General features: G+C 54.9%; 2 protein-coding genes across 4 annotated transcripts in view; both read right to left on the bottom strand.

Moving 5' to 3' along the window:
* Nucleotides 1-23,572, bottom strand: part of tm7sf2 (transmembrane 7 superfamily member 2) — a 59,153-nt gene that overhangs the window by 5,155 nt on the left and 30,426 nt on the right. The window contains exons 1-9 of one of the 3 annotated variants that reach the window (XM_052044900.1): nt 16,646-16,695; nt 14,139-14,353; nt 11,655-11,851; nt 10,772-10,826; nt 7,697-7,891; nt 6,508-6,611; nt 4,929-5,048; nt 1,504-1,672; nt 170-250 (exon numbers count right to left, since the gene is read on the bottom strand). In XM_052044900.1, the coding sequence (XP_051900860.1) occupies nt 170-250; nt 1,504-1,672; nt 4,929-5,048; nt 6,508-6,611; nt 7,697-7,891; nt 10,772-10,826; nt 11,655-11,851; nt 14,139-14,196 (979 nt within the window). In that variant the 5' untranslated portion in view covers nt 14,197-14,353; nt 16,646-16,695. Of the gene's footprint in view, nt 1-169; nt 251-1,503; nt 1,673-4,928; nt 5,049-6,507; nt 6,612-7,696; nt 7,892-10,771; nt 10,827-11,654; nt 11,852-14,138; nt 14,354-16,645; nt 16,696-23,572 lie in introns of those variants that run through there. The other 2 variants (XM_052044901.1, XM_052044903.1) reach the window with 2 other exon arrangements.
* The window catches only part of mrpl49 (mitochondrial ribosomal protein L49), a 47,431-nt gene that overhangs the window by 16,875 nt on the left and 6,984 nt on the right, over nt 1-23,572 (bottom strand). The window lies entirely within an intron of this gene.

Here is a 23,572-nt window from a genome sequence, read left to right as displayed (position 1 = left end):
GCAACTAGGGGTGGGAGGTTAACCACTGGCTCAGCCCACATCCCTTGAAGGAATATACACGAGATCAGTGTAGATGGGCAAAAAGGTCAGTATGGACACGATGGGCCAAAGGGCCTGTTTCTGTGCGGTCCTACTCTGTGATCCCACCACCAAACTGCAGACTACGTACCCACCACCTTGGGATCGCCGGGGTTCCTGCGGAAAGCGTTCTTCTGCGAGTTTGCGCTGCGGAAGATGTAATAACCGAGAGCTGCGGTGGAAGTAAACGGTGTGAGCGATTCCAGAAGAACAAAAGCAAAGAGGTTCCGGCAAGAAAAAAGTTATCACAGGGCCACAGTCAACATAACAACTCATTGACCCGAGCCATCACGAAGGCAGGCAGGCCAGCGGCTCTACTTCGTTAGGAGTTTGAGGAGATTCGGTCCGTCACCAAAGGCACTTACACATTTCTACAGATGTACAGTGGAGAGCATCCTGACTGGTTGCATCACCGCCTGGTATGAAGGCTCCAATGCGCAGGATCACAAGAGGCTGCAGAGGGTTGTAGACTCAGCCAGCTCCATCACGGGCACAACCCTCCCACCATCGAGGACATCTTCAAGAGGCGGTGCCTCAAGAAGGCGGCATCCGTCACTGAGGACCCTCACCACCCGGGACATGCCCTCTTCTTGTTACTACCATCGGGGAGGAGGTACAGGAGCCTGAAGACCCACACTCAACGATTCAGGAACAGCTTCTTCCCCCCTGTCATCAGATTTCTGAACAGTCCATGAACCCATGAACACTGCCTCGTTATTCTTCTGTTTTGCACTATTGATTTATTTTTGTAATTTGTAGTAATTTTATGCCTTGCACTGTACTGGCCACAAAACAACACACTTCACATCATCCGAGTCAGTGATAATAAACCTGATTCACGCAGGGTCTGAGCGAGAGCACGAGGAGCAGTGTGGACAGTTTTGGTCACCTTAAGAAAGTATGTACAGGCCACAGGGGGAGTGGGGTGAAGGTTCACCCAACAGGTTCCGGGGATGGGGTGGGTTTGCTCTTCGAGGAGAGGTTGAGTCGACCGGGACTGGATTCTCAGCAGATTGGAAGAACGAGAGGAAATCTCCTCGAAAATTACAAAAGGCTTGAAGGGCTCGTCAGCGTAGCTGCAGGAAGCACCACCTCCCGACTGAGGAGCCCAGCTCCGCGAGGAAGCACTGCCACAGTTTGAGAATAAAGTCTCGGCCATTTAAGACAGAACCAAGGAGAAATTTCTTCAGTCACTGAGTTAAATCAAGACCAAGATTGGTAGATTTCTAGACATTTGGGGGGGGGGAATGGCACTGAGGTCAAAAAACTGCTGTGATCTAGATGAATGGTGGAGCAGGCTTGATGGGCCAAATGGCCTCCTTCTGCTCCCAATCCTTATGTAGGTAACGCTTTAGGGGTCAGAGGAAGGTTTTGGAGGAGGGGAGGGGAGGGGAGGGTGGAACAGAGGGTCATAGATATACCTACCATTGAGGAGGACGATGGCGATTGCCCCTGGGGTGGAGAGCTCCTGTGGGTGTGTCACCAAGAAGTGGGCCTGCAGGCTGTAGGTGAAGGGGACCCACGTCAGGTCCCCAAAGGCCAGCATGAAACCGAAGCCGTCGTTGACTATGTCCATCGTGGTCAGGACTGCTTCCTGCCGAGAAGCCACACGTTAAAAAAGGCAATTAGCTGGGCAGCCCTCGGAGCACGGTACACCAGCGGTGTAGACAGCCGGGGAGAGAAGAAAGAGTTACGTGGAAGACTTGAAAATAACGAGAGAGACTTGGTCACTCTGAGGCTGAAGGGACGATGTGAAGTGGGGTCACATTTGGTTAGTGTCAGTGCAGGGCCCTGGGGAGTGTTGTAGAACAGAGGGACCTTGGAGTTCAGGGACACGGTTCCCTGAAAGTGGAGTCACAGGTAGACAGGGCGGTGAAGAAGGCGTTTGGCACGCTGGCCTTCATCGGTCAGGGCGTTGAGTACAGGAGTTGGGAGGTACAAGACGTTGGTGAGGCCGCACCTGGAGTATTGTGTTCAGTTCTGGTCGCCCTGCTATAGGAAGGATGTCATTAAACTGGAGAGAGTGCAGAAGAGATTTACGAGGATGTTGCCAGGACTCGAGGGACTGAGTTACAGGGAGAGGTTGGCCAGGCTGGGACTTTATTCCTGGAGCGTAGGAGACAGGTGATCTTGTCAAATCGAATCATGGGGCATAGATAGAGTGAATGAACTCAGTCTTGTTCCTCAGGGTTGGGGAATCAAGAACTAGAGGGCACAGGTTTAAGGTGAGAGGGGAGAGATTTAATAGGAACTTGAGGGGCAACTTTTTGTTTTACACTAAGTGTGGTATCTATGTGGAATGAACTGCCAGAGGAAGTGGTTGTGGCAGCTACAGTAACAAGGTTTAAAAGACAGTTGGACTCTGTCTCTGGGCCTGTACTCGGTGGAGTTCAGAAGGATGAGGGGGGATCTCACTGAAACCTCCCGGATACTGAAAGGCCTGGACAGAGCGGACGTGGAGAGGATGTTTCCATCAGTGGGAGAGTCTGGGATCCAAGGGCACAGCCTCAGAATGAAGGGACGTCCCTTTAGAACTGAGATGAGGAGGAATTTCTTCAGCCAGAGGGCGGTGAATCTGTGGAATTCGTTGCCACAGACGGCTGTGGAGGCCAAGTCATTGGGTGTGTTTAAGGCAGAGATTGACAGGTTCTGCATCAGTGAGGGGGTTCAGGGTTACGGGGAGAAGGCGGGAAAATGGGGTTGAGAGAAAAAAATCGGTTGGTTTTGAAAGATGGAGCAGACGCGATGGGCCGAATGGCCTAATTAGTTGGAAAGGGTTCAGAGGAGATTTACGAGGATGATTCCCGGAATGAAAGGGCTTACATATGATGAGCTTTTGTCGGCTCTTGGACTGTACTCACTGGAGTACAGAAGAATGAGAGGGGACCTCATAGAAACATTCCGAATGTTGAAAGGACTGGACAGAGTAGATGCGTCCAAGCTGTTTCCCTTGGTGGGTGAGTCCAGGACCAGAGGGCACGGTCTTAGAATTAGAGGGTACAGCTTTAAAACAGAAATGAGGAGAAATTTCTTTAGCCAGAGGGTCGTGGATTTATGGAATTCGTTGCCACGTACAGCAGTGGAGGCCCGATCATTGGGGGCATTTAGGAAGGAGATTGATAGGTACCTAATTAGTCAGGGTATCAATGGATATGGGGATAAGGCTGGAAATTGGGGCCAGATGGGAATAGTTGTTTTATTTTCTATTTCTCATTTCTTTTCCTTAGCTCATGGAGCAGACTCGATGGGCCGAATGGCCTACTTCTGCTCCCTTGTCTTGTGTGATCTTGTAATTCTGCTCCTATATCTTATGGCCTAAAGGCCTCGGCCGGGAGAAGGAAATGTCAGAGTGCCTGGGAATGGTGGTCTTCATTACAAGGGGTTGTTACTCTGGAGCCCTGGTAGATCCACTGGTTTCAGCTCTTTTCGGACATTGCTTTGATTTTACAGCCTATTAGATGGGTAAAGATGACTCCTTGTCCATATACGTACTCGTTTTATAGTTTCAAATTCTTGCTGGTTCTCATAATCACCTTTAACCACCTAGTCCGCAGTGATTTAGACTTGGAGCTCACAGAGTCACACAGCACGGAAACAGGCCCTTTGGCCCAACTGGTCCACGCTGACCAAGATTCCCATCCAAGCCAGTCCCATTTGCCCGCGTTTGGCCCATATCCTTCTAAACCTTTCCTATCTGTGTACCTGTTCAAGTGTCTTTTAAATGTTGTTAATGTACCTGCCTCACCCACTTCCTCTGGCAGCTCACTCCATATACGGACCACCCTCTGGGTGAAGAAGTTGCCCCTCAGGTCCCCATTAAATCTCCCCCCTCCTTAAACCTGTGCCCTCTAGTCCTCAATTCCCCAACCCTGGCCCTTTTATTGAAATTGTGCACACAGACCCACCGGGTACCGTGGGTCCAACTCCCTCCCTCTGTGGCAATCAGCCAGGATTTAAAAAAAAGCTTTCCTTGGAAAGAGGAAAAAAAGTTAACAACAGCCCAGAGAAGCGAAGAGGATCAGAGAGTATGACACTACTCCAAGGGGAGGATTGGTATTGTGGGTGCTTGATGCCAAGCATGGACTCAACGAGCCAAACAGCCTGCTTCTGTGTTGTACGAGTCTAATACTCCGATAATCCGATAAGAAACTCCGATCATCAGAACTCTGGTTGTACCAGACAGGCGGATTCGACTGTTGGATGTCACTGCCCAAACACACTTTGATTCGCTTCCTTTATATGGAACATTACAGCACAATACAGGACCTTCGGCCCACCTTCAAAGCTCGCCTGAGACTATCTAACCCCTTCCTCCCACATATCCCTCTATTTTAAATTCCTCCATATGCTTATCTAGCAATCTCTTGAATTTGACCAATGTACCTGCCTCCACCACCACCCCAGGCAGCGCATTCCATGCCCCAACCACTCTCTGGGTAAAAAACCTCCCTCTGATATCTCCCTTGAACTTCCCACCCATTACTTTAAAGCCATGCCCTCTTGTATTGAGCACTGGTGCCCTGGGAAAGAGGCGCTGGCTGTCCACTCTATCTATTCCTCTTAATATTTTGTACACGTTGGTTTAACAATTTCCCAGTGAGTCCGGTGAGCGGGGAACCCGTCTCCGTCTCCAAGCCCACCCGTGTTCCTGACCCGTGTGTCCCGGACACATTCCAGCCCGCAGTTCGCACCCCGGCTCACATTCCCCACGCCAGACCAAAGGATTTCCCAACGGTCAGATGCTGGATTATCGGAACTTCCCTGTAATCCCACCAGGAAACCAGGCAGTGAGGGGGGGTGGGGGGGGGGTCGCAATGCAGAGCGCCAGACGGCGGCTACGCTTGTCTCACCTCATGCCACAGTGCGTCGAGCACGTAGAGGAACTGGAAGGCATTTACAAGCAGCATGGCAAGAGAGGGGCTTCCTCGTAACTCACACTCCTTCAGCAGCATGGCCAGGTCAATCAGCAGCTGCGGAGGGAAGCAGACGCACGTTGAACACGGCTCGCGTAGAACACGGAACAGTACCGCCCAGGAACAGGCCCTTCAGCCCACCGTGTCTGTGCCGAACACAATGCAGAATTAAACTAAATCCCTTCTGCCTGCACACAGTCCATCTCCCTCCATTCCCTGCGCATTCACGTGTCTGTCTAACAGCCTCTTAAACCCCTCTATCGTATCTGCCTCCACCCCCATCCCCGGCAGCCCGTTCCAGGCACCCACCACTCTCCGTGTAAAAAACCTGACCCGCACATCTCCTTTAAACTTTCCCCTTCTCACCTTAAAGCTATGCCTTCTAGAATTCGACATTTCTACCCTGGGAGGCAAACTCTGACTGTTTACGTCTGTGACTCTCATAATTTTATAAACCTCTATCAAGTCTCGCCTCAGCCTCGGCCTCCACCGCTCCAAGGAAAACAACCCAAGTTTGTCCAAACGCTCTTGTAGTCTCCAAAGCAAGTAACATCCTGGTGAACCTCCCAACGGGCAGAAGATACAAAAGCCTGAAAGCACGTACCACCAGGCTCAAGGACAGCTTCTACCCCGCTATTGAACGGTTCCCTAGTACGATAAGATGGACTCCTGACCTCACAATCTACCTCGTCGTGGCCCTTGCACCTTATTGTCTGCCTGCACTGCACTTACTCTGTAACTGTAACACTTCATTCTGCATTCTGTTATTGTTTTCCCTTGTACTACCTCGATGTACAAGAGTCAGGAGGTCACGTTGCAGCTGTATAAAACTCTGGTCAGGCCGCACTTGGAGTGTTGTGTACAGTTCTGGTTGCCCCGTTACAGGAAGGGTGTGGGGGGCTTTGGAGAGGGTGCAAAAGAGGGGGAGAAGAGAGAATGTTCATGGTGGGAGGGATCTTCAGTTATGTCGGCTGCTTTACTGAGGCAGCAGGAAGTGTAGACGGAGTTCACAGAGGGGAGGCTGGTTTTTAAATGATGTGCTGAGCTGTGTCCAGACGGTCTGGAGTCACGTATAGACCCACACCGGCTACGCACAGTCAGAAGTCACACACCATCCTGCTAGCTTCATGGACACCAGCAACATTCCTGACCCCAGCCACTCACTGCAGAGAAAAGGTCCCCCTCGTCCCACTCCCAGTCCTGCCTCCCGTCTCCTTCGTTCTCTGTCCCCTGGTCCCTGCACCAGTGGGAACGCTCTCTCTCTCTTCCCCCCCCATCTGCTCTGTCCGTGTCCCTCGTGAGATGTGGACCCCTCCGTCAGATCCCCTCACTGCCTCCTCCATCCCGGGGAGAACATCCCCCACCATCTTCCGTCAGTCTACAGAACTAAAGCCCCTCGTGCCCGGAACCCCCTTGGTAAATCCCTTCCCCACCATCTCCGGAGGGGTCAGAACTTCCCCGGAGGAGTGGTTGAGGGAGAAGAGCACACCTCACCTCGCACACACCCATCACTTACCCAGCCGATCAACCCCGGTCGTAGTTCACAGAAGTACTTCAGGTCAAAGCTGCCGATGCGGGGGTTCAGCTCGTGGCCAATGAAGAAGTCGTAGATTGGGTTGCCTGAGGTAAGGAAGGTTAAAGGTCAGTGTCTACTTTTGCCCATCAATGCTGGGTACAAGTTCCACTGGTCACACAGCACAGAAACAGGCCCTTCGGCCCAACTCACCCATGCCGACCACGATGCCCATCTCAGCCAGTCCCATTTTCTCACGTTTGGCCCATATCCTTCTAAACCCCTGTCTGAGTTAAATGTTGTTAATGTACCTGCCTCACCCACTTCCTTTGGCAGCTCGTTCCATATACTGACCACCCTCTGGGTGAAGAAGTTGCCCCTCAGGTTCCTATTAAATCTCTCCCCTCTCACCCTAAACCCATGCCCCCTTAGTTTTCGATTCCCCAACCCTGGGGGAAAGACTGTGTGCATTCACCTTATCGATGCCCCTAGATGGTTCAGGGAGGTCACCAACACTACACACCCACAGACTAGCAACGGCCTCAGAGAGCATTGGGCGGGGGGTGGGGTGGGGTGGGGGCATCACAGCCACAGGGATCTGCTTCCTACTGGGCACCATTCCCAAACCCAGAGCAAACAGTGGTAGAGGAACAAAGGACTGCAGATGCTGAAATCTAGACGCTGCTGGAGGATCTCAGCAGGCCAGGCAGCATCCATGGGGAAAAGCAGGCGGTCAACGTTTCAGGTCAGGACCCTTCTTCAGCACTGAAGATAGGAAAAGGGGAAGCCCGATATACAGGAGGGAAAAGCAGAGCAGTGATAGGTGGACAGAAGAGGGGAGGTGGGGTGGGCACAGGGTGCTGATAGGTAGATGCGGGGTAGGAGGGGAGAGCAGATCCACCGGAGGAGGGGTCAAAGGTACGGAGAGAAAGGAAACTAAAGGTAGAAAAAAAATGCTAGGAAAGGCAAGCAGAGAAGAAGCCTGGTTGGGGGGTGGTGGGGGGGTGGTGGTGTGCAGGTGTGTGTGTGTGGAGTTTGCACGTTTTCCCCATGACCGTGTGGGTTTCCCCCAGGGGCTCCGGTTCCCTCCCATGTCCCAACGACGCGCGGGGTCAGTGGGTTAATCAGCCACTGTAAATTGCCGCCCCCACCCCCCCTCCTCCTCCCCCTCCCCAGGAGTAGCAGAACTGACCGGAGTTGCCACCAGGCGCCAGGGCTGACTCCGGCACACGCAGCGAGCGGGCGTAGAGGAAGGCACTCAGCCCGAATGAGGCCAGGGTGGCTGCGGAGGCCAGATGCACGCAGCGGTCGTAGACGGAGCCCAGATGTAGCCCACAGGAGACGCCCACCACAGCCAGGAGGGCAGTGATCACCAGGGCGTGCAGACCTGCAAGGTCAAAGGAGGTGCAGAGTTACTGGAGGCACCCACGCAGCGCAGACCTGAAGCAGGACAGAGGCACCCGTGCAGCGCCCTCACCTTCACCTCCTCCACCACTCCTGCCCCAGGGCTGGGCAATGGGGTGGGGCAGGAGTGATGGTTCGGAGCTTCCTCAGTGTAAACATCACTGACAATTCATCCTGGTCCAACCACACGGACACCACGGCCAAGGAAGCTCAGCAGTGCCTCTGAACGCTAAAGAAATTCGGCATGTCCCCTTTGACACTCACTGATTTTTTTTTACGGATGCGCCACAGAAAGCATCCCATCCGGATGCATCCCGGCTTGGGATGGCAACTGCTCTGCCCCGGGACCGCAAGAAACCGCAGAGGGTTTTGGACGTAGCCCAGCGCATCACGGACACCAGCCTCCCCTCTGCGGCCTCCGTCTACACTTCCTGCTGTCTCGGTAAAGCAGCCAACATAATCAAAGACCCCACCCACCCCAGACATTCTCTCTTCTGCCCCCTCCCATTGGGCAGAAGATACAGAAGCCTGAAAGCACGTACCACCAGGCTCAAGGACAGCTTCTATCCCGCTGTTATAAGACTATTGAACGGTCCCCTTGTAGAATAAAAGATGAACTCTTGACCTCACAATCTACCTCATCCTGGCCCTTGCACCTTATTGTCTGCCTGCACTGCACTCTCTCTGTAACTGTAACACTTCATTCTGCATTCTGTTTTCCTTTGTACTCCCTCGATGTACTGATGTACGGAATGATCTGTCCGGATGGCACGCAGACAAAACCTTTTCACTGTATCTCGGTACATGCGACAGTAATAAACCAACGCCAAGCTGGAGAGCTCTCCAGAAAACGACTTGTTCCAGTTCTCTCCTCACAAGACCTTGCCCTTCGGTGGGGGAGGCGACATCAGATGAAGACCAAAGTAAGCCAATACCAAATGATTGGGGCGTGTATAAAATAATGAGGGCCTTGAAAAGTCTGACCAGGAAGGGCTTGACTCTCTCAGCAGATGTTTTTATCCCCCGTTTCCATGGTATCAGCACTCTCCATCATCTGATTCCTGGAACGTAAGGAGCTGCAGAGAGGAGTGGACTCTGCCCAATACATCACGGGCACATCCCTCCCCACCATCGGGAGTATCTACAGGAGGCGCTGCCTCAAGAAGGCAACGTCCATTGTCAAAGATCCCCACTATCCGGGCTGTGCCGTCTTCTCACAGCTCCCATCGGGCAGGAGGTACAGAAGCCTGAAGTCCCCACACCACCAGGTTCAGGAACAGCGACTTCCCTTCAACCATTCGGTCCTTGAACCGACCGGCACGTCCCTGATCACCGCATCAGTGCAGCAACACTGGGACCTCTGCACTGCAGTTGACTTTTTTTGTTCCACTTGTGTTCTTTCATGTGAAAATTGTGTATAATTTATGTTTACGTTTATCTTGTGAATGTTGTGTATCTGATGCCCTGTACCTGTGATGCTGCTGCAAGTAAGTTTTCACAGCCCCCGTGCACACACGTGCATCTGACAATCAACTCGACTTGACGACTGTCACTCTGCCGTTGGTGGCTGTGCCTTCAGCTGCCCGGGCCCCGAGCTCTCGAAATTCCCTCCCGCAAACTCTCCGCCCAACTCTCCTCTCATCGAGACACTTCCCAAGACTGACTTTGAGCCAAAGTAAAAGAGGGCACTGGGAATTCTCAGTGGGTCAGGCAGCATCTGTGGAGAGAGGGACAGAGCTAACGTTTCAGGCCCATGACCGTGCCTTCCAGGTTGAATCGGATTCTGGTAAAATGGTCTCCAACCTAAAACTACACAAATAACCAGGACTGGGTAATTGTCTGTTTCTCTGATGTCCCACAGGGGTGTGAAATCTGCCGTCCGTACCCGGTCTGGGTCTATGTGTGACTCCAGACCGTCCGTACCCGGTCTGGGTCTATGTGTGACTCCAGACCTTCCGTACCCGGTCTGGGTCTATATGTGACTCCAGACCTTCCGTACCCGGTCTGGGTCTATGTGTGACTCCAGACCGTCTGTACCCGGTCTGGGTCTGTATGTGACTCCAGGTCCACCAATGTGATTGGTTCTTAACCGCCCTCTGCAATGGACCAGAACACCATTCGAAGGTAATTAGTGAAGGGCTGTAAAAACTTGGCCCTGTCAACTACCCCCTCATCCCATTAGCAAGGTAAATAGGAAATAAAAGCATAGAACACAGAACAGTACAGCACAGGAACAGGCCCTTCGGCCCACTGTGTCTGTGCTGAACACGATGCTGAATTAAACCAAATCCCTTCCGCCTGCACACGGTCCGTCTCCCTCCATTCCCTGCACATTCACCTGTCTGTCTAACAGCCTCTTAAACCCCTCGATTGTATCTGCCTCCACCCCCACCCCTGGCAGCCCGTTCCAGGCACCCACCTCTCTCTGTGTAAAAAAACTTGGCCGCACATCTCATTTAAACTTTCCCCCTCTCACCTTAAATGCATGTCCTCTAGTATTAGACATTAAATGAAAAAAGATACCGACTGTTTACTCTGTCTCTGCCTCTTATAATCTTATAAACCTCTATCAGGTCTCCCCTCAGCCTCCACCGCTCCAGAGAAAACAACCCTAATTTGTCCAACCTCTCCCTATAGCTCACGCCCTCTAATCCAAGCAGCATCCTGGTGAACCTCTTCTGCACCATCTCCAAAGCCGCCACATCCTTCCTCTAACAGGGCGACCAGAACTGCTACCGAGTCAATGAACCTGCTGATTTGTTTCAGGTGACAGTCCAGAGAGGGTTAAGCTGGGAACGTGACAGAGCATTGCAGAACAGCCAACATGGTGTCCAGAACAAGCGTGTATGATCCATAAACGTACCATTAATCCGGTAGGAGAGTCTGGTGCCATCTCGGAGTGGCATGCCTTGCGTGACCTGTGGACACAAAACAGCAAGGGTCAAGGGTCAGAGCAGCAGCAAGGAAAGTGTGGGCTGAGTTGCTGCAAGTCCTTTGATCTGATGCAACACCGTCAACGGGAGCAGGCGTAGAACGGACAGGGGAGGGTTTAAGGTGAGAGGGGGAAAGTTTAAAGGAGATGTGCGGGGCAAGTTTTTTTTACACACAGAGAGTGGTGGGTGCCTGGAACGGGCTGCCAGGGGTGGGGGTGGAGGCAGATACGATCGAGGGTTTAAGAGGCTGTTAGACAGACACATGGATGTGCAGGGATTGGAGGGATGTGGACCACGTGTCGGCAGAAGGAATTAGTTCAGTTAGGCCTTTAATTACTAGTTTAATTAGTTGGGTACAACGTGGTGAGCTGAAGGGCCTGTTCCTGTGCTGAAGTGTTCCATGTTCCGCATTCTATCGGTACATGTATCAATAATAAATCAATTTACCGATTGTTGGAGAATCTGGAACCAGTGGCCACTGTTTAAAAATAAGTGACCGCCCATTTAAGATGGTTGAGTTGATATTATTTTCTCACGGGTCTTTGGAATTCTCTTCCTCAAAGGGCGGTGGAGGCAGAGTCTCTGAATACTTCTGAGGTGGGGGGAGAGAGATTCCCGAAAAACAAGGTGAGGGGGGGGGGGGGGGTGGGGGGGAGTGAAGGGTCACCGGGATAGAGTCACAGCACAGAAACACGCCCTATGGCCCAACTGGTCCACGCCAGCCAAGATTCCCGCCTAGGCTGGCCCCACGCCCGCGATCGTTAGCAGGACAAGGTGCTTCCCCCATTCCCCACTCCGCTCCCTCTGACCTACCTTACCCAGAGGAAGAAGGTAGAGCAGAGCCTGGAGACTGAACCAGGCGAGGACGAGGAGCAGGGCACCTGAGTCCCAGAGCTGGCTCAGATCTGGCAGCACCAGGGAGTTGTTCAGGACACTCGCTGCCTCGGTGCGGCAGGTAAGCAGCAGGTAGAGGACGGTGCAGGGCAGCAGTGCGGGCAGTACAAGTGCACCTGGGCGGACAGGAGAACCACACCGATTATTTTATATTGTATGACATAGAAAATTCACCCCATTGAGCAATTCACCCCCCATTTAACCCACCAACTCCCCACAGATTCTACCCCTCACCCACACACACTGGGGGCCGATTAACCCACTGAACCTGCACGGCGTCAGGATGTGGGAGGGAACTGGAGCACCCAGGGGAAACCCACAGTCACAGGGAGAACATGCAAACTCCACACAGACAGCGCCGGAGGTCGGGATCGAACCCAGGTCTCCAGGGCTGTGAGACAGCGGCACTGCCTGCTGTGCCACTGTGCTGGCCAGATGGATTATCAGATGTCTCACCCCTCCCGTAAACCCTGCCCCTCCCAACCCACAAGGACAGCTTCCGTCCCACTGTTATCAGACTCCTGAACGGACCTCTTGTACCATAAAGATGGGCTCTTGACCTCACAATCTACCTCGTCGTGGCCCTTGTACCTTATTGTCTGCCTGCACTGCACTTTCTCTGTAACTGTAACACTTTACTCTGCATTCTGTTATTGGTAAATTTAAATTGGTAAACTGATTTATTACCGTCACATGTACCGAGGTACAGTGAAAAACTTGTTCTGCATGCCATCCATACAGATCATTTCATTACACTGTGCACCAAGGTAGTACAGGGTAAACCAATAATAAAATGCAGAAAAAAGTGTCACAGTTACAGAGAAAGTGCAGTGCAGGCAGACAATATGATGCAAGGACCACGACAAGGTAGATTGGGAGATCAAGAGTCCACCTTTAGTGTACGAGAGTCCATTCAAGAGTCTGATAACAGTGGGATAGAAGCTGTCCCTGAGCCTGGTGGTATGTGTTCTCAGGCTTCTGTATCTTCTGCCCGATGGGAGGGGGGAGAAGAGAGAATGTTCAGGGTGGGAGGGGTCTTTGATTATGTTGGCTGCTTTACCGAGGCAGCGGGAAGTGTAGACGGAGTCCGCGGAGGGGAGGCTGGTGTCCGTGATGTGCTGGGCTGTGTCCACAGCTCCCCATTTTCCCTTCGTACTACTGCGATGTACTGGAATGATCTGTACGGATGGCACGCAAACAGAGTATTTCACTGTACCTCGGTACACGTGACAATAATAAACCAATACCAACCATTCACCTGGTGAATGCTGGAGAAACCTTGGTGAATGTAGAACGAAGCTGCCACTTTGAGTCAGAATCCCCGTCCCCCTCACCCCTTCCACATCCCAGCGCAAGGTCTTGGATTAGTTACAACTCATTCTGTCGCCTTCAGGCTTCAACTAAACACCAACTCTCAATCCACCCCTTTCCCACCACAACCTTCGCCCACGTTTTGATGGGCACTGATGCACCTTGTGGTGCAAGCCCAGAGCTCCCTGAAAGTGGGGACACCGGCAGAAAGGGTGGTGAAGTCAGGACTCAGCACCCTTGCCTTCATCGGCTGAGGCACTGAGCTTAAGAGTTGGGAGGTCATGTTGCAGCTGCACAACGCTGTGGTCAGGTGGACGGTTCTGGTCACCACACCACAGGAGGGATGTGGTCGCAATGGAGAGGGTGCAGAAGAGATTCACCAGGGTGTTGCCTGGAACAGAGGGTTGTGGTTATAAGGAGAGGTTGGATAGGGTGGGGCTGTCTTCCCTGGAGCGACAGAGGCTGAGGGGTGACCTTATACAGGTTTATAAAATTGAGGGGCATCGATAGGATAGAGTGTCAGAATCTTTTTCTCAGGGCAGGGAAGTCTAGAACTAGAGGGCACAGGTTTAAAGTGAGAGGGGAGAGTTTAAAGGGGACCTGAGGGGCAAGTTTTTTCCACACAGAGGGCGGTGGGTGTGTGGAACGAGCTGCCAGAGGTGGTGGTAGTGGCAGGTACAGTTACATTTAAGAGGCGTTGGGAGAGGTACTCGTGTAGGAAGGGGTCGAGGGATACAGATCTAATGCAGGGAAATGGGACGCTTTCCCCGTGTCTGCGTGGGTTTCCTCCGGGTGCTCCGGTTTCCTCCCACATTCCAAAGACGTACGGGTTAGGAAGTTGTGGGCGCGCTATGTTGGTGCCGGAAGCGTGGCGACACTTGAAGGCTGCCCCCAGAACAGTCTACACAAAAGATGCATTTCACTGTGTGTTTCGATGTACATGTGACTAATAAAGAAATCTCGTCTTAGTTTAGAGAGGCATCAGGGTCAGCATGGACGAGGTGGGCCAAAGGGCCTGTTTCTACGACCAACGATAATCCATCTTGATGACCCACTCCTCCCTCCACAACCCCCAGGTACCCCATCCTTTACCCAGGGGGCCTCCGAACTCCAGCTCGGTGGTTCTGGGCATCTTGGACTTGTCCCCCATCCTCCGTTGCCGTCCACCGGTCACTGCGTCTCCCGGTCCTCGTCGGCGAGTCCACGCTCTGGACGCGAGCCGCTCTGGCGTCGGTTAGGACGGGCACAGCCCAGTGCCAGCTCCCCCTCCAGGAGCCTGTCTAAGACTGCACAGCGCCGATCATCACCTGCGAACGGCGGGGAACAATCTCATAGCGGAGTTCAAGATTTCGCAAAACTGTTACACCACGTGGAGGCCATTCAGCCCATCGAGTCTGCTGTTTGAACAGCTAACAAGCTCCCGGCCTTCTCCCCCCCACTGCCCTACAAACCATTCTCTCTCTGACTGCCTTCGAAGAGTTCTGCACCACCTCTGTGATTTCACTCGCACCTTGAGTCCTGTCCCACCAACAGGGACAGCCTCTGTTGCCCTTCACCGCTCACATCCACCTACGTCAGGACTCCTTCACAATCTCCTCTGCTCCAAGGAGATCAGAGGCACCCAGGGATACAAGTACATGGTTCCCTGAAAGTGGGGTCACAGGTAGACAGGGCGGTGAAGAAGGCGTTCGGCACGCTGGCCTTCATCGGTCCGGGCACTGAGTGAGTACAGGAGTTGGGAGGTTACGTTGCAGTTGTACAGGACATTGGTGAGGCTGCACTTGGAGTGTTGTGTTCAGTTTTGGTCACCCTGTTGTAGGAAAGATATAACTGGAATGAATGCAGAGGAGATTTACAAGGGTGTTGCCGGGGGGCTGAGGGAGAGGTTGGGCAGGCTGGGACTTTATTCCTTGGAGCGTAGGAGACTGAGGGGTGACCTTATATAGGTGTATAAAATCATGAGGGGCATCGATAGAGTCTTTTCCCCAGGGTTGGGGAATCAAGAACTAGAGGGCACAGGTTTAAGGTGAGAGGGGAGGGATTTAAAGGGCAACTCCTTCACCCAGAGGGTGGTGAGTGTGTGGACCGAGCTGCCAGAAGAAGTGGGTGAGACAGGTACGTTAACAACATTTAAAAGACACTCGGACAGGTCCATAGATGGGAAAGGTTTAGAGAGACACGGACCAAATGCGGGCAAATGGACACCAGGTTCGGCATAGACAAGTTGGGCCGAAGGGCCTGTTCCGTGCTGTATTGCTTTGACCCTAGTGGCTCGAACACAAATGTCACAACAGTGCCAACCAGTGCACAGCAAGCTCCCACAAACAACCAGGTCAACTGTTTGAAAGATGTTGGACGGGAGATGAATATTGGCTCAAAGCCACACAGAAGTCTCCCAGATGTGCCCCAGGGTCTGGAGAATGTCCAGTGTGACAGACGTTGGCTCCAACAGCACAGGTCTCCCCCAGAGTCAGCCTGGGGTTTTACCTCCCCCCGTCTCTGCCAGGTCAGGTTTGACCTCAGGACCTTCCCCTGGGATCTTCCCGTGCCCCCGACTCGGGCCAGAGACCCCAGCTGTTCTGACAGGGCAGGTCCGAGAACTCCGATTGGCTGAGAGGCAGCCCTTTAAACTGCAACATCAGCCAATGAACGGCCCGCTGACGCCCCCGGCCCCGCCCCCAGAACACCAATGATGGAAACAAGGGAAAGGGGAGAGGGGAGAGGGGAGAGGGGAGAGGGGAGAGGGGAGAGGGGAGAGGGGGAGAGGGGAGAGGGGAGAGGGGAGAGGGGAGAGGGGAGAGGGAGAGGGGTGGGGTGAGTGGGAGGAGTGGGAGGAGTGGGAGGGGAGGGGGGGGTGGGGGAGTGGGAGGGGAGGGGGGGTGGGGGGAGTGGGGGGAGAGGTTGGGGGGTGGGGGGGGTGGGGGGGGTGGGGGGAGGGAGGACCGAGGAGGGGGAGGGAAGGGGGTAGTGAGGGGAGGAGGAGGGGGAGGGAGGAGGGGGCGGAGGGGACGGGACGGGGGAGGGACTGGGAGACGGGGGCGGGGGGGGGGAGACGGGGCGGGGGGGGGCGGGGGGGGGAGACGGGGGGGGGGGGGGGGGGGGGGGGGGGGGGGGGGACGGGGCGGGGGGAGAGGGAGACGGGGCGGGGGGGAGAGGGAGACGGGACGGGGGGGGAGAGGGGAGGAGACGGGACGGGGGGGGAGGGAGACGGGACGGGGTGGGAGGGAGACGGGACGGGGTGGGAGGGAGACGGGACGGGGTGGGAGGGGGGACGGGGTGGGAGGGGGACGGGGTGGGAGACGGGGCGGGACGGGGGGGGAGACGGGGCGGGACGGGGTGGGAGGGGGACGGGACGGGGTGGGAGACGGGGGCGGGACGGGGGGGGAGACGGGGGCGGGACGGGGGGGGAGGACGGGGCGGGACGGGGGGGGAGACGGGGCGGGGACGTGGGGGGGATGGAGACGGGACTGGGGGGGGAGACGGGGACGGGACGGGGGGGGGGGATGGAGACGGGACTGGGGGGGAGACGGGGCGCGACGGGGGGGGAGGGAGACGGACGCTGACGGGGAGACCATCTGCCTGCCCTCGGGCCGCCTCACCGGCTGTTCCAGGGGAGACGCTCCCGGTCCCGGTGCCCCGCCCTCCTGCCCGGCTGCGCCTGCGCACTGCCCGCCCCAGTGTAAACCATTCCCCGTCCGCCAATCACACGCGAGAAGCGCGACAAGGCGACAGGCCAACAGCCAATTAGCGGAGGACAAACGTTGTTCCGTCCACCAATCAGTGCCCGGAAACACAGGACCTCCTCCTCCAATCACCTCATGGATCTGTGAACCCCAGTTACCCCCAGACCCTCCCCCTCTGAACCCCCCCTCTGTACCCCCAGTGAACCCCCTGTACCCCTCAGACCCTCCCCCACCGAACCCCCCTCTGTACCCCCTGCGTACCCCCACTGTACCCCAACACCCCCACTGAACCCCCCAGACCTCCCCCACTGAACCCCCAGATCCTCCCCCACCGAACCCCCCTCTGTACCCCCCTGCGTACCCCCAGACCCTCCCCCACTGAACCCCCAGATCCCCACAACCTCCCCAAATTCCACATCCCCCTGAACCCCCAAACACTCCCCTTCTGAACCCCAAAGTATTACCAAATTATTCCCTTACCTTGTCAGAATCAAGTTTATCATCACTGACTCCTGGGAGGTGAAACGTGTTGCTTTGCGGCCCGGCAGCCACAGTGCAGAGATATAAAACTACTAGGATTTACATTAATAAAATAGTGCAAAAGAGGAATAACGAGGTGGTGTTCATGGATCGTTCAGAGATCTGATGGCCGAGGGTCCTGAATCGTTGAGTGTGGGTCTTCAGGCTCCTGTACCTCCTCCCCAATGGTAGTAACGAGAAGAGAGCATGTCCCGGGTGGGGAGGGTGAGCGGATTCAGAACCTACATTGTCAGCTGTGGCAAGTTAAGAACCACTTGAAGCAGGAGAGACCGCTCCCTACCCTACCCTACCACCACCCCCCCCCCACCACACAGTAAATTTTGGATCATTTGGTTCTTTACAGATGACATCCAGAGAGCAGAGTTTGAGACAAAAGGATTAAATTTTCATGATTCAGCTCCCCACTGGCCTGGGTGAGGGCGGCGCCAACAACTCTCGAGGAGCTCAACACCATCCAGGACAAAGCAGCCCGCTCAATCGGCACCCCATCCACCCCCCCCCCCCCAACACCCCCTCCCTCCACCATCGGCACACAGTGGCTGCAGGGTGCACCGTCTACACAACGCCCCGTGGTTACTCGCCCAGGCTACTCCGACAGCACCTCCCAAACCCACCACCTCTCCCACCAAGGACAAGGGCAGTGGGTGCAGGGGAACACCACCACCTGCAGGTTCCCCTCCCAGTCACACCCCACCCTGACTGGGAAATATCTCACTGTTCCTTCACCATCACTGGGTCTAAGCCCTGGAGCTCCCTCCCCAACAGCACTGTGGGAGCCCCTTCCCCACACGGACTGCAAAGTGTGTAAAGATGCTGCCAGGACTCAAGGGCCTGAGTTATAGGGAGAGGTCAGGCAGGCTGGGACCACTTCCTTGGAGTGTAGGAGACTGAGGGGTGACCTTATAGAGTTGTATAAGATCATGAGGGGCATCAATAGGGTGAATGCACACAATCTCTTTCCTAAGGAAGGGGAACTAAAAACTAGAGGGCACAGGTTTAAGGTGAGAGAGGAGAGGTTTAAAAGGGACCTGAGGGGCAACTTCTTCACACAGAGGGTGGTGGGTGTGTGGAACGAGCTGCCAGAGGAAGTGGTTGAGGCAGGTACAAGAAGACATTTGGATAAAGACATAGGTAGGAGGGGTTTAGAGGGATATGGGCCAAACGTGGGCAGATGGGGACTAGCCTGGTGGGCACCATGTTCGGGATGGACAAGTTGGGCTGAAGGGCCTGTTTCAATGCTGTACGGACTATGACCCAGATCACAAGAATGAATGCAAAAAAAAAATCATCAAATTGTGACAATGCAGATTTATTTTCCCACCAAGTATATACACGTAAATTAACATCTACAGTCTGGTATTTACAGTATGGTGGTATCACTCTACAGGGTCCAGTTGAACTCACAGCGGACTGTCAGAAATACACCTGTGTACCCCCGCCGGGACAGAGGGGGAAGGGAGAAGGACCCTCTTCAAGGGAACAAGAGGCTCAAGTGAAGGTGGGGGCAGGTTACTGGCACATCACAAGAGGACAATTCCTGTGGGAAGAGGGGGAGAGGTGGCCGGGGGGGGAGTGGAAATGAGTGCAGTCTCCCTGGGTTTTCGAAATGATCTCATCGAAATTCCTGATAGATCCAGGGGGGTGGGGGAGTCCCATCACAGGGGAAGGGGCATTTGGGATGGGGATGGGAGCCATGATCAAGCTTTAACAAATTATACTTTATAAACAGACAGTAGTGTTACAGAGGCCCCGATCTCTGGTGGTGAGGACGAAAGCATGCAGAGTCCAACATCAGCAGGTTAACATGACAAGTGACCCCTTTTAAGATCACAGATTCAGTGAGGAGTGCACCAGTTTTGCCATGGAGGCCAGACCTTGGGATAAAGCACACAGACACCACAGGTTGGGGGATCCGACGAGGGAGTGGGATGGAGTTATAGAATCAGCTGCGACATTGAAGGGCAGGGTCCGGCTGGAGGGAATGAATGGCCTCCCCACGCCACCCCCCCGTTCCTGTTTGATGAGCAGGTGGGGATGGGGGGGGGAACAGAGCAGTGAACGGACCAAACCCCAAGCCCGCGGAGGGGAACCGCCAGCTCCTCAGCAGGACGGGGGTCAGCCCCTCTCACAGATGACCTCGATGACACTCTGCTCCATGGTGACAGGGTCCAGGCAGCGGTGCGCGGTGCTGCCCACGATCTCGTCCAGCAGGAAGTGCACCAGGTTCTCGTCGGAGGCGAAGCGCCACAGGTAGAGCTGCAGGTACTGGCAGTCCACCTGGATCTGCTGCAGCCCGTAGCGGCCGAACGTGCGCAGCCTCACGCACTCCAGGAAGGTCTTCAGGCTGATCTTGATGATGCCCGTCAGCACAGAGACCTGGCAGAGAGCGGCACCGTTACCAGGGCTACACCCACAAGGGCAGGGAGGCTGTGGTACAACTTCTGAGGCCATCAGTCCCCCACAGTTTCTACCCTCCCCATCCACACACCAGGGGGACAGTTTATAGCAGCCAATTAACACACACGCTGTTAGGAAGTGGGAGGGGACAGGATGTGGGAGGGAACCGGAGCACCCGGAGGGAATCCCACGCGGTCACAGGGAGAACGTGCAAACTCCACACGGACAGCGCCGGAGGTCAGGATTGAACCCGGGTCTCTGGGGCCGTGAGGGCAGCAGCACTACCCTCTGTGCTGTCCGAGGTAAACGGGGACAGTGAATCAGCTGGTGATACGGGTGTTGGGGTGCCTTGATCTGGCTGGGGCACGGCCCCCCCGGCTTCCCATTGGCTGGGGCACAGCCCCCGGCTTCCCATTAGGCTAGGGCATGGACACCCAGCTTCCGAGTGGTGCTGGGGGAGCAGGACATTGCAGGTGGCGACGGGGAGGGGCATCGAGTGACGGTGGTCAGCGGTTCCCCAGAGGTGGGACGGACGAGGTTCTGCTCACACAGGGCAGCCACAAGGCTGGTCTGGGATGCCCCTGGACAACAGGGGAAGGGGTAGATCAACGCCTTTCACAGCCTCAAGATGCCCCAAAGTGCTCCAGACCCACTGCTGGGGGCCCAATGTGCACACAGCAAGCTCCCGTACACGGAAACTGGATCAGCTGTGCAGTGACTGGGGCTGGGGAGGGAACACTGGCCCAGAAGGACGGGGAGAAGCCCCATGCATCTTCTCAGCAGCAGACCAGGCTTCAGTCTGTCGGCTCCTCAGGCAGTGCGGCACTCCCCCAGCGCTGCCCAGGTCTTGGAGCTCGAGCCAAGAGAGTCGGACACGCGAGAGTGACAGAGATATAGCCCACGGAAAGAGGCCCTTCAGCCCAGCGAGTCCCTGCCGGCCAACACCCAAAGTCCACTGAGAGAGAGAGGGAAAGGAGAGCAGAGTCAGCTCACCTTGTTAACTCGACCGGGCTGAAGATGTCTATCCTCTCAGAGAAGAGCTTCTGGATGTTACTCAGGAGGTTGGTATCCATGGGAGCACTGCAGAGACAAAGAACGAACAGAAAGTTAACCCTGGGCAGTGAAACCAGCAACAACGGCAGGATCAGTGATGTGAATGAATGAAGGAGTGATCCAGCTCGGACCAAAGCTACAATGGGCTGAGTCAGCAGCTTTAAATCCCTGGGCGTTAACATATCGGGCCTGATGCAATCACAAGGAAGGCGCGCCAGTGTCTGTACTTCCTCAGGAGGTTAAGGAGGTTTGGCTCATCACCGAACACTCCGACAAACTTCTACAGATGTGCTGTTGGAAGTGTCCTGACTGGCTGCATCACGGTCTGGGACGGCAATTTGAACGGGCAGGAACATCAGAAGCTGCAGGGAGTAGTGGACTCAGTCCAATACATCACGGGCACATCCCTCCCCACCATCAGGAGTATCTACAGGAGGTACTGCCTCAAGGAGGCAACATCCATCGTCCAAGATCCCCACCATCCAGGCCGTGCCATCTTCTCGCAGCTCCCGTCGGGCAGGAGGTACAGAAGCCTGAAGTCCCCACACCACCAGGTTCAGGAACAGCGACTTCCCTTCAACCATTCGGTTCTTGAACCAACCGGCACAACCCTGATCACTGCCTCAGTACAGCAACTCTGGGACTGCTTTGATCACCCTATACCAAAGTGGACATTTTTTGTTCTAATCGTGTTCTTTCTTGTAAAAAATTGTGTATAATTTATGTTTCTCTTGTGAATGCTGCTTATCTGGTGCTCTGTGCCTGTGATGCTGCTGAAAGTAAGTTTTCACTGCCCCTGTGCACACACGGACTTGTGCATCTGACAGTAAACTCCACTTTGACTGTGAATGGCCTCCTACACTGTAACCTTCCCTGAAGCAGGGCGAGCACAGAGCAGCTCTCAGCCGTCACTGCGACGGCTCGGTGAGAGGTTTGTACCAAAGGCTGTGGGAAGGAGTCTGTCGCGATGGCGGGAGGCTGTTGACCTTGTGGGTTAATGGCTCATTGGAAACAGAGAACCGGCAGGTGCTGAAATCTGGAGCAACACCTCCAGGTGGTATCTGGAAACCCTCCCCTCTGCCGAGTGTCACGCCCCTCTCTCTCACCTTCCGATCCTTCTCCTATTCTTGTCCCCTTTCCCTCACACCCCGTCCCCATCACCCATCTATGCCCCCCTCCCCGCTGGCTCCATCCACCCACCACATACGCAGCTCTCCTCCCGGCTCTGGTTCCAACTGCCGTGCACCTCTCTCCTAATTGTTCCGCTTCTCACCTCCGTTAGTATCAGAGCCCAGCTCCGACAGCACTGCGTGGTCCTGCTTCTCTCCCGCCAGCAGCTGTCTCCAACCTCCACCCTGCCCTCCCCTCACTCCATTTCTTCTCTGTCTGGCTCCATCTATCACCCATCTGCCACCGTCTCCCAACTCCCCTCCCTTCCTTGGCCCCTCCTCCCTGTCAGCTTACATCCCTCCGCAGTCCACCTCTCCCCTTTCTACCGGCCATCTCCCCTCTCAGTCCAGGAGCAGGGTCTCGTCCAAAACGTCGACAGTTCCTCTCCCCCCACCACCCCCCCAACAGATGCCGCTCGACTCGCTGAGTTCCTGCAGCAGGTTGTTTGCTGCTTTATTCGAAACAGAGATGGGTGGATTTCAGGGTGTGTGGGAGTGGGGGGGATCGAGGCGACCATGGAGCTGAGGTGGGGGATTTTTACTGACATGCACTGCAGGCTCAGGGAACTGAATGGACTCCCCGTGCTCCCATTTCCTGTGTCCTGGGCCATTTACAACCAGGGCCGTCCACCAGCTCCAATGCTCAACATGACAGACTGTGCTGTTGGTCTGCCTGGCTCCCAGCAGGTTAAGAGGAACAGGCGGACACCCCGTAGGCTGCTTAACGCAGGCTGGGTGGTCTGTACCGCACACCGTGTGGTTTGCTCAGACAACACAGGCGAAGTACAGGCGAGGACCGAAACCAAGGGGTGGTGGAGCCTCGGGACAAGTGTTTGCCCTGTTCCCGTTCCGGAGAGAAGCAGCCAGCAGGGATTTCCCCTTGACCCTCCCCACACCCTGCCTACCTGGGGGTGTAGCTTGGGGTTGTAGCGCGCCTGTTGACGGGAGCTGCTGTAGACGGAGAATGTTCTCTTGCTGGAATCGCTGCTAAGAGCCTTCCTCACCCCTTCCTCGTACAGCAGTCCAACCTGCACAGGATTACACGTGACACAATTCAAACTGAGCAGTCACAGAGTCACACAGCACGGAAACAGGCCCTTCTGCCCAACTGGTCCATGCCGACCAAGATTCCCGTCTAAGCCAGTCCCATTTGCCCGCATTTGGCCCATTTCCCTCTAAACCTTTCCCATCCGTGGACCTGTCCAAGTGCCTTTTAAATGTTGTTAATGTCCCTGCCTCACCCACTTCCTCTGGCAGCTCGTTCCATATACGGACATCCTCTGGTGAAAAGTTGCCCCTCAGGTCCCCTTTAAATCTCTCCCCTCTCACCTTAAACCTGTGCCCTCTAGTTTTAGACTCCCCTACCCTGGGGAAAAGTCTTGTGACCGTCCACCTTATCGAAGCTCCTCATGATTTTATAAACCTCCTTCATATCACCCCTCCTTTGCTCCAGGGAGAACAGTCCCAGCCTGTCCGGCCTTTCCCTATAACTCAAGCCCTGCAGTCCCGGTAACATCCTAATGAATCCTCCGCTTTAAGTACACCCAATAACTTGGCCTCCACAGCCGTCTGTGGCTGAAGAAATTCCTCATCTCAGTTCTAAAGGGACGTCCCTCATTCTGAGGCTGTGCCCTCGGATCCCGGACTCTCCCACTGATGGAAACATCCTCTCCCACGTCCACTC

The sequence above is a fragment of the Pristis pectinata genome, chromosome 38, assembly GCF_009764475.1.
Source record: "Pristis pectinata isolate sPriPec2 chromosome 38, sPriPec2.1.pri, whole genome shotgun sequence".
Taxonomy (NCBI): domain Eukaryota; kingdom Metazoa; phylum Chordata; class Chondrichthyes; order Rhinopristiformes; family Pristidae; genus Pristis; species Pristis pectinata.
The sequence above is the reverse complement of the archived record's forward strand: the minus strand, read 5'-3'. Positions and strand labels throughout refer to the sequence as shown.